At 43.6% G+C, this 10,323-nt stretch overlaps 1 protein-coding gene and 1 long non-coding RNA gene across 6 annotated transcripts in view; one reads left to right on the top strand and one right to left on the bottom strand.

The window, feature by feature from the left end:
• The window catches only part of JPH1 (junctophilin 1), an 85,949-nt gene extending 79,113 nt beyond the window's left edge, over positions 1 to 6,836 (bottom strand). For all 5 annotated transcript variants that reach the window (XM_086740941.1, XM_086740942.1, XM_086740940.1 and 2 more), the window contains exon 1: positions 6,412 to 6,836. In XM_086740941.1, the coding sequence (XP_086597067.1) occupies positions 6,412 to 6,790 (379 nt within the window). In that variant the 5' untranslated portion in view covers positions 6,791 to 6,836. The remainder of the gene's footprint in view (positions 1 to 6,411) is intronic.
• Positions 6,470 to 8,595, top strand: LOC147601824 (uncharacterized). The gene is made up of 2 exons (XR_015257714.1): positions 6,470 to 6,610; positions 7,429 to 8,595. It is a non-coding gene; the product is annotated as an uncharacterized LOC147601824 (long non-coding RNA).
• Positions 8,596 to 10,323: the final 1,728 nt, after the last annotated feature.

Below are 10,323 nucleotides of genomic sequence, written 5' to 3' on the forward strand. Positions count from 1 at the left end.
AAGATGGGCCTTTGGATTCACTGTTACAAACCTCTATTGTAAAATTAAATATTTTAAAGTTTTTGCATGTACTTGAATGGAAGAACAGAACCTCGGTATATCTCGCTCTTTATAAACTCTCTGTATGTACACTTTTTAGTATCCCCAGTATCATAAACATGGCACTGCATTCTGCATTGTGTTGTGACAGAAAGATCAGAAACATGAATCCTTTAGTACTTTTTTTTTGCCTTTCATTTGTTCAGCAGTATGTAAGAAAGACAAGGCAGTAATAAACAGAACATTGCACACCACTCTATCATAAACGCATGTCATTGCTGCAATTATAACTACTTTTGTAATTTTTTTTAAACAGCAATATAAGGAAGAGCAACCTGGTATTTGATATGAGAAGTCATGGATATCCATGAAAAGCTGCATCTGAGCCAAAAACTAGCATTATCACATTACTACAGCAGACATTTTTTTTCTTGTATTCTCGAAAGGCATTTTCATTTTGACAAGATACACACTCCAGTGCCTGGTCTCTGAAAGCCATTTGCACCAGATGTTCCACAGGAAAGTGCCAGGAACCCCACAACCGGCAAATACAAGATAATTTGCTTCCTAAGATCATTTCACTCTAATTCCCGTTAAACTGCTTTAAGCTCCTCAAAATGAAGTCTCTCACCCACCTAGTGCTGTTTTTTTTTTTAAAAGCTATTTTGAGTCTGAATATTCTTACAGAGGGTTGAATAAGCAATCTTTACAATATCTTTCTCTGATTTTGATCTGCTTTAATTGGAGCACCTATTAAAAACTATTCTTCAGAGAACTAAATATCAAATGTCAAATCCAGTGACTGACTAAATTTTTGTTAAAATATTTGTGAAATACCTTCAGTTTTACATGTAGTTCAAAGCTTCATTTGCTTTGAGATTCCATCTCCTTTGTATAAACACACTATTTTGGTCATGTACATGTCAATTATCTATCAATTATTGCTTTGCTGTATTACCTCTTCTGCTAAGTTATATTTCAACGTTTACATGCAATTAAATTTATTAAGTGTGCTTTATTATATAATACTAGATAGGCTCCACAACATAACTATTTTGTGTTGGTAAAAAATTCTACCAAGTGGAAGGTTTTTGTTTTAACAGATGGCTGCTGACACAAACAAACAACTTCCTTAGTTTCTTTCCATTCTCTGTATCCTGGATACCTACTGCTGCACTGGTTGTAAGGGTGCTGAATCTAGAAACATGATTATTTTAAAAAACCCAGCATATGGAGAAGAACAAATAGAAACATGAGCACAAAGTGCTGGTATGACATATTCTGTAAATACTGCAAAAATACAGCCACATTGTATTTTTTTTTCCTTTATTAAACAGGCATTTCCCAGAAACAGACCAGTATTTTATGAGCATAAATGACTGCATTTTGTCCATAATTATATCTGGGATCCCCCTAGTATCAAAATGCTATGCTGGAGCTAAGAATCGGGCTACATATACTTACCGCTACACACAACAATCTCTCTAACATTCTGCACCAGTTAATTTCATTTTAAAATAATAAATCCAATTCTAATTTTGATTATACCACAATATTACATTAGAGCAGCAAATCATAATTATGGCTCTCCATTTTGCTATTTGAATGGCAGACTTGAAGCAGAATCAACTTATTTCAGCATAAAATTTCATAAAAGTATAAAAAGTAGTCATTTTTCTTACTAATATTTAGTTTTAATTAGTACATGGAAAGCTCAAAAATAATTAATTCATTTAGGACTTGTATTTTTCACTACTCTGTAGAAAGAAGTTGAAGTGGTCGCTGTTGCCCATAAGGGCATTAAAACAAGGACAACTGATGTGCTGCTATTTATTTGTCTGATTTTTCTTTCTACTAGGGAAATAAAATCAATACCAGCTTCTTCTAAAGAGAAAATAATCAATGAGGAAATGGAAGATTCATATGGAATTGGTCCTTAGAAAGTACCAAAGATACTTAGTTGGAATTTTGTGCAGTCTTGCAGGTAACAACTATCTCTTCTGCCATTACAAATCCATTAAGGGAAAGGCTTCTGCCACCAGTGCTAGAAAAAACTGACTAATTTTCCTTGATTTTTCAAGTTACATTTTAGATTAAAAATATTTTAATGGTATACAGAGGGCAGTGTCCAGAATAAAAATACAAGAGACTTGTACAGTAATGTGACTGATGATATCAAACTCTAACTGTATCATCTTCTTCAACAAAAGAAATTTTAGAAAACTTTAAATGAGCAAGATGAGGTATGTTAATATTGCAATATAGTAAAGTACTACAGCATATGACATAAGACATGACAAAAAAAGCTTTTCCCACATATAAAGAAACAAATATATGCAATTTTACCTATCTCTAGATACAAACATGAACAATATATCAACAAACACACCTTATCCTGCTTCACCTTATGCTGCAGTTGACTCACCAAAGCAGTTCCTGTAAGGGTCAACTGTTAAAATTTTAATTAACACTGTAATTACCAAGTTAATTTAAAGCTGTATTTGACCACAAAATAATAACATTGTTCAGCATTAATTTTCCAAAAGCTAGCCTTGGTATCCTTTGTACCTCATAACTTTCAGCCATGACTTCTACTGACCAATCTCGTGTTTAATCGGTTCCCTTGAAAAAGTGTTTATATTTCGAGCCTGAGAACTATTAGAAAGTATACTTTTCTCCTTTTGTTGTTGTTGGCAAGTTGCTGTAAGGTATAATTTCATAACCTCCTTAGAGTTACATTGTGCAACCCCTCTCAAAAAAAACCCACAGTATATCTTACAGCTGTAAATGTCATTGCCTACTTGTGGCTAAAATTTAAAACTACGCTGTGTGAAAAAAATGAGAGGCCAAGGACCTATTTAACTACTCCATTTACACTCATCCTTTACTTAAACCACAGAAGATGTTACAAATTCGTTGTTAACATCAAGATTTTTGTATGCTTTTCACACTCAAATGTTAGACAAGCATACATCTAGAAAGACGACTACCTAGAAACCAACAAACATATGTACTATGGACGACCTTAGCTTAAGATGCCTTTGCCACTGACCTCTCTGGAATGACAACGTACAACCTTACAGCAAGATGCTTGTTATTGCCATTGCTGGCAGGGCCATAAACTGCTAATTAATTTACACATAGTGGAGTTTCAAATTAGTCCCTCTATTAAAAAAATGCTCCGGTAGGCTCACCGATTCACACAGATTCAACAAAATCTAGGGAGTTTAAAGGAGGCACAAAAGTTCAGATTGCTGTAGGGAATAGCCTGACAGGCCACTTGAAGGCCCAGCTTAAGCAATGCAATGAATAGGGATCATGGTTTATAATTCACAGTGTTTTCCTTGGAGATTTGACTGAGTGACAATTTTAAGCATTTAAACACAGCATGACATATATTACTCATGTTGCACAAAGTGTTGTGTGCAGAAGCACTGAGGAACACTGTCAATGCTTATACTCCTTTTCCTTTCCTCAAATACATCTCCTAATACCACAAATGCATTTCAACACAGCATACTGGGGAAAGAAAAAAAAAAATAGTAGCAAAGAGGCCTGGATCTTAGCAAGTTTGAAAATAAACTGGCAGTTGGCACAGTGTAAACAGTTATTCGCCTATGCTGGTATTCTCAGGTCATCATAAAGGAAAAGCTTTCCTTCAAATATTTCACAGTATGTTAAAGACACATATGTAAATCCAGTTTCCTTGTAAAAGCATTTCAGACATTCTTCTAGTGTACAAATACGGCTATTGTTCCTAGAGCACGAAAACAAAAACACATCTGCAAACATCTATGATGTGCTGTTTTGCTTCATTCATGAGTACTTTCATTAAAATCAATGGGACTTCACACGTAAAAGACTGGGGCCATGGTAACAGATTTCAATTAATAGGACTAACAATCTCACAGTGTAAACTGCACGCTTCATATGCTGTTTCGGACAAAGGATTTCCTTGGTAGTTGTCGTAGTTCAGCCCCAACGGGGACCAGACTACGCAGTCTCTCTCTCACTCCCCCCACTCTCTGAGAGAATAGGAGGAGATTTGACAAACAAAAAAAAAACCAAACACGCGGGTTGAGATTAAACAAAAAGTAAATTTAACAGTAATGACAAGAAAACAATAGAGTGATGGAACACAAATACAGTATAATAGCTCACAACAGATCTCCACATCCAGTCTCTTCCAACTAGGAGAGCCTCCCTTCAGCACCCTCCTCACTTATATACTGAGCATGATGTCAGATGGGATGGAATAGCCCTTTGGCTAATTTGGGTAAATTAACCCCAGCTGTTAGCTAATTAGTTAACTATCCCAGCCATAGGGGCTACCAGCTTCAGTTCTCCACCCAGCTCAGGTAAATATTAACTCTATCCTGGCCAGAACCAGGACAGTAGTCTAAAATTTTAGAGAATTTACCTCCAATTATCAATATTACATTGAGATTTTTAAAATTACACAAGAAACCTAAAGAAGAAGATAAAAGGAACTTTAGTTTGAGAAAATCACTCCTTGAAAGTTACGTGGAACAGCAATTTACTTTTCTGAAAATTAAAAAAAAAAAAAGAAAAAAAAAAAAAGGCCACTGCAAGTCCAGCTGTTCTTCAGCTTCTAATCTACTAGCCAAAACAAATATAATAAAAATTGTAAAGTCCGTTGTGTGGTGAGTGAAAGTGAAACTAAAATTCTAATCTTGTTCTTGCTCCGCTTCATTTTTTGGGTTTGTTTTTTTTTTTAATTTTTTTAAATCTCCAAACACATATCTTGGCTGACTTTGAGCATCAGAACTTTCCACACCAGGAAACAATTTTCAGACAGCTACAAGTATGTATAAAAAGAGGATTAAAATAGTTCAAGGTATAAAAACCACAATATATTTCATTTTCTGAAGGAAATGAATCTTACCCAACTTGCTGCATTTTGTCTTTTGGGAAAAAAAAAAAAAAGGACCTTAACTATAAATGTCTCCTCTTCTGCTTAATACAAAAATACCTATTCTCTGACACGATCCTGAAAAGACTGACCTCTTATGAAAACTCTGTGAAGGAAGGAACCAGAAACAGCATCAATTCAAAGATCTGATACCTGGGTTAGTCCTTCAGTTGCATCATGTGAGCATTACCTCTGATTTAGGTAAATTCTACTTCTTGCACGTTACCTAAGCACGTTGCTCAAAGCTAGAGTGAGCAGCATTTCTACAAAAAAAACTCCAAGAACTCTCCCGTCTCAAAACTGAGACCAGTTTTTCTTGTTACAATGGAACAAATCAAGTTGAAGAGCAACTCTGCCGAAGTTGCAGGTGGCACTTCCGCTGATGCCAATGAGATTACAGCAACAAAGGGTGAATTCAAAAATACCAGGTGTACTTTTTCTTTGTCCAGTACATGAAAAGACAGAGGCAGGATAACTGTTAACTGACCGCTCAGGTAAGCTCCAATCCCAAGCGACCTTACCGAACCCTGACTTCCCAACCGCTCCCAACTTTAACGGGAGGGCAGAGCGCCCCATCCTCTCCGCACGCGTACCGGGAACTCAGCCCTCAAAACGTTTGCTTTCTCGTGGTGAAGGGTGCGAGAGGCAGGCCTGTGTAATTTCACAACACAGCTTGTACTTGGAGCCGTGTGTTTAAAACTACACCGTATCTCAATAAAATACGAGTTATGACACGAGGGTGGGCCCAAGTTTCATTGATTTTACGCAGGTTGTGTACCCACTACATTACCTTTAACGTCCTGTTTACAAGACGAGCATATTGAGCGTACCAGGCTACCTCTGACACCAAAGTAAGGAGGCATAAGGGCTCGCTTGGGTAAGTTCTTGCTGTTTTACCAGGAAACCGGTGCAAAGGGAGGGAGCGAGCCAGTGAGCTCGCCTGCCTGGCTTTCTCTCCGAGGTGGGCGCTGCCGGCCCCGGTTATCGTTATCGCGGGCGGGGAGCCCGGCAGCCGCCTCAGCAGAGAAAAAGGAAAGCTGTCCGCGGGCAGCAGTAATGCGGATTTCTACCAGTCGGCCGGGAGAAACCGACGAGCCCGGCCCACGTCCCGCCGCGCCCGCTTCAGCCTCGGCCGGGGCCGGCACGCTCCTCACGGGGCGGGGCGGGGCGGCCGCCCGGCACCTGTGGCGCTCCCCGGCCGCCAGCGGGGCCTGCGAGGCTGAGGAACGCGCTCGCCGCCGGGCACGGCGCAGGCCTGGGCGAGCAGGGGATGGAGGCGACGAGGCCCCCCCGCGCCCGGGACCGGGGTGAGGGCGGCGGTCGGGCACGAGGAGAGGGTGGGGAAGGGCCCCGTCCCCGCCGCGCGCGCCCACGCAGGCGCGCCCCCCGCCCCCAACCCCGGCGCCGCCGCGCGTGGGGCGCCCCCCGCCGGCGCCCACCTCCGTCCCCGTAGGTCTCGACGCCGTATCCGTCCTGCAGCCCGTTGCTCCAGGTGCCCTCGTAGCGGGCCGGCGTGCTGAGGCTCTGCCGTACCCCGTAGCGCCCCTTGAAGCCGTGGGACCACTCGCCGCGGTACATCCACCTGCCCTTCGTCTCCACGCCCAGCCCGTGGCGCTTGCCCTGCGCCCAGTAGCCCAGGTAGGTGTTGCCGCTGGGCCAGGTGTAGCCGCCCGCCACCTCGAAGCCGTGAGACCAGGAGCCGGCGTACTCGCCCTGCCCCTTGGGCCCGGTGCAGATGCCGTGCCCGTGGGCTTTCCCGTCCTCCCAGCCGCCGCAGTACGTGCCGCCATCGTCGAAGTCGAACCGGCCGCCCGTCATCCAGGGCAGCGGGGCGAGCGCGGCGCCGCCGCCGCCTCCCGCCCGCTTTCCCTTTCCCTTTCCCTTCCTTCCCTGCCTGCCCTGCCCTGCCCTTCCCTTCCCGCCCGCCCCGGCGCTCCCCGCGACTGCGAGCGCTCCGCCGGCCGGCCGCCCGCCCGCGCCCAGCCTAGCCGCAGCCCCGCGGCGGCGGCAGCAAGCGGCGCCCGCCCCCCGCTCCTCCCTGCCCGCCCCTCCGCCCCCCGCCCGGGACCGCCCCCGGCCCGGGTCGCCGCCGCCGCCACGGCCGGGCAGGTGCGCGCCCCGCGGGCTGGGGTGGGGGCTGCGTGCGCTCCCGCGGCTGGGTGGGCCAGGCCCCCGGGAGCGACTGGGAGCAGGCGGGTGTCCTCCGGGGAGAAGTCTCGGTGTGGGGCCCTCCCCTCCCGGGGAAAGGCGCCCACCCGTGCTCGGGGACGCCGGGCAGGCCCGGTGGGGCTGGCGGCTCCGTGCTCCGGCTGCGCGGCCCTGCCTCGGCGATGCCCGGCCCTTGGGTTCCCGGACGGGCTGCAGCACCTGCCAGCACCTGCAACAAGTAGGCGAAAAGAGAGAGCGCTTTCCAGTGGTACCTGCGAGTCTTAATTTTACTTTTTGCCTTCTCTAAGCTCTAAGACAAGCTGTAAGCTGAAGTTGTTGCAGAGCACGGGTGGGTTGTGCTTTGCCCCTGTTCCGAACCACAGACAGAACCCACCGTCCCAGAGGGGCAAATCACCAGTACCAGGCGTTGAGAAACACAGGGCATGAGGAGTGTGAACGGCATCAAGGCCTGCCAAGGACAGCGCTGCTGGGAGCTTCGTAAGGAAGCTCTCATTATGTCTTCAGCCCCGTGGCCGCTGGGTGACTGAATAGCTCTAAATCCAGCCAAGTACTCCTTTGCCCAATATTTGATAATCAGATATAAGGGCAAATCATAGAATCACAGAATGGTTTGCGTTGGAAGGGGTTTTTAAAGGTCATCTAGTCCAACATCCGTGCAAGGAGCAGGGACATCACCAACCAGATCACGTTGCTCAGAGCCCCGTCCAGCCTGGCCTTGAATGTTTCCAGGGATGAGGCATCCACCACCTCTCTGGGCAACCTGTTCCAGTGTTCCACCACCCTCACTGTAAAAAATTTCTTCCTTATATCTAATCTGAGTTTGCTTCTTTGTGTTTTAAATCCATTACCCCTTGTCTTATCACAACAGGCCCTGCTAAAGAGTTTCTCCCTGTTTTTCCTCTAAGCCCCCTTCAGGTACTGAAAGGCCACTGTAAGGTCTCTCCAGAGCCTTCTCTTCTCCAGGCTGAATCCAGGGTAGATTTAAACTAGATATAAGGAAGACAACCATGGTTGTGCAAGTCCTTGCGTGCCCAGGTATTAGGTTTGGCTCAGTATTGGTGAATTACTGGTTTTGCTGTCATTTCCACGTGAATAATTGTACTATTGAGTAACTGAATTTGCCATTATAATGACCTGGGTAATTGCACTACTGATCTATATATGTTACTGTACTGTTTTTTTTAGAGATAAATTGTTTATCCCTAAAGCTGTCAGTCTGATGTCTGTTATCATATCCCAAACCTAGAACTAATTGGGGCCGCCTCAAGTCCTTGAAGATGTACCATTGCATTAATGAAATAAGTATCTGCCTGTTAGTCCTTTGCTTTACTCCCTTGATTTAAATTTTGTAGGTTTAATATTTGTTCTGATGAACAAACAAGGTTTGATGGGCTAGGGGTTGAACGATGAAAATTTTAAGAAGGAATCACATACATTTTCTTCTCTTATCACAAGTCTGTTTGTGAGTCTTTTTTTAATGACCTGCAAATGATGCTAAAATGAATGGTAATTTTGCATGTGGTTTATATTTCCAGGTGTATTCATTTAAATGAAGTAATCAATTTAAATGAAGTTGACGCCTAATGACAAGAAGAATTAATCACTGGCAGTCTTCTCTTATGTTTTCAACAGGGGATAAATTTAGATAGATGTGAGGATAGAAGTGATTTGCAGGGAACTCTTAGCATCACTCAGCCAGGCCTTGATGATGTAAGAAGTCATGAGTGTCTCATTGTTGATGAGGTTGTAGATTTTTTTTTTTTTCTTTTTTCCTGGCAAATGTTGCATTAATGAGTCTCATCCTCAGTTCATGCCACTTTGTGTTTGCTTCTGGCCAGGGTGGAGGTAATGATCTTATGCAATGTGTAGCATGTATATGTTAAATACCTTAGATCCACAGATTTTCTTTCCTTGGACACTTCTACCCAGTATCAAGTTGAGAATAGTTCCACAACTCTATCTTATGCAGGAAGTAAGCAGTTACAGGTAGATGAATGAGTTTACATTTATTTTGTACACAACAGGGAATTGCTTCCACTATTTTTTTTTCTGCTTTACAACAGTTCTTTTCTGAAGTCTTTGATACATGTAACTGTCGTGATTTAACCCCAGCTGGCAACTAAGCACCACACAGCTGCTTGTTCACTCCTCCCCTGTGGGATAGGGGAGAGAATCAGAAGGGTAAAAGTGAGAAGACTTGTGGGTTGAGATAAAGACAGTTTAATAGGTAAAGCAAAAGCTGTGCACGCAAGCAAAACAAAATAAGGAATTCATTCACTACTTCCCATCAGCAGTCAGGTGTTCGGCCATCTCCAGGAAAGCACGCTCTATCACATGTAATGGTTACTTGGGAAGACAAAATGCGATCACTCCGATCATCCCCCCCTTCTTTCCTCTTCACCTAGCTTTTATTCCTGAGCATGATGTCATATGGTATGGAATATCCTTTTAGTCATTTGGGGTCAGCTGTCCCAGCTGTGTGCCCTCACAACTTCTTGTGTAACCCCAGCCTCCTTGCTGGTGGGGTGGCGTGAGAAGCAGAAAACTAAGAAACTTGCTCTGTGTAAGCACTGCTCAGCAGTAACTAAAACATCTCTGCAATATCAATACTGTTTCCAGCACAAATACAAAACATAGCACCCTACAAGCTACTATAAAGAAAATTAACTCTATCCCAGACAAAACCAGCACAGTAACATTCAGAAAATACAAGGTCCAGGTGCAGTTTATTTATCATTTACAAAATAGTGCAATTTTTGTTGTATGTTGGCGAAATAGAGAAAGTTTACCCTGTGTAGTTGTGTTGCTGTGTAGTTATCACAGCACTAGGTCTGATGACACTGTGTATGCAAAGCCTAAGTGCCTGATGTATGCAAAAACTGTCTTGCAGGGCTATATTTAAAAAGGTCCTTGGTGCAGGGATGGTAGATGCAGCAGGTAAAGATATTACACTCCAGAGATTTAATATTAACTAGATACAAAACTGCTGAGTTTAAACTATTAGTCTATAGATATCTGATGCATGAATAAAAATTAGGCACATTTATTCTTACCCTTAAAAGCCTGATTCAGCAGGGAATTACTTTAAGTACTTTAGTAATCCCATTTACTTCAGTGGGACTACACATGAGCTTTAAATTAAACATCTGCAAGATATCTGGGCTCAAATAAAGCAAAGCTCC

The sequence above is a fragment of the Chlamydotis macqueenii genome, chromosome 2, assembly GCF_036417535.1.
Source record: "Chlamydotis macqueenii isolate bChlMac1 chromosome 2, bChlMac1.mat, whole genome shotgun sequence".
Classification (NCBI taxonomy): domain Eukaryota; kingdom Metazoa; phylum Chordata; class Aves; order Otidiformes; family Otididae; genus Chlamydotis; species Chlamydotis macqueenii.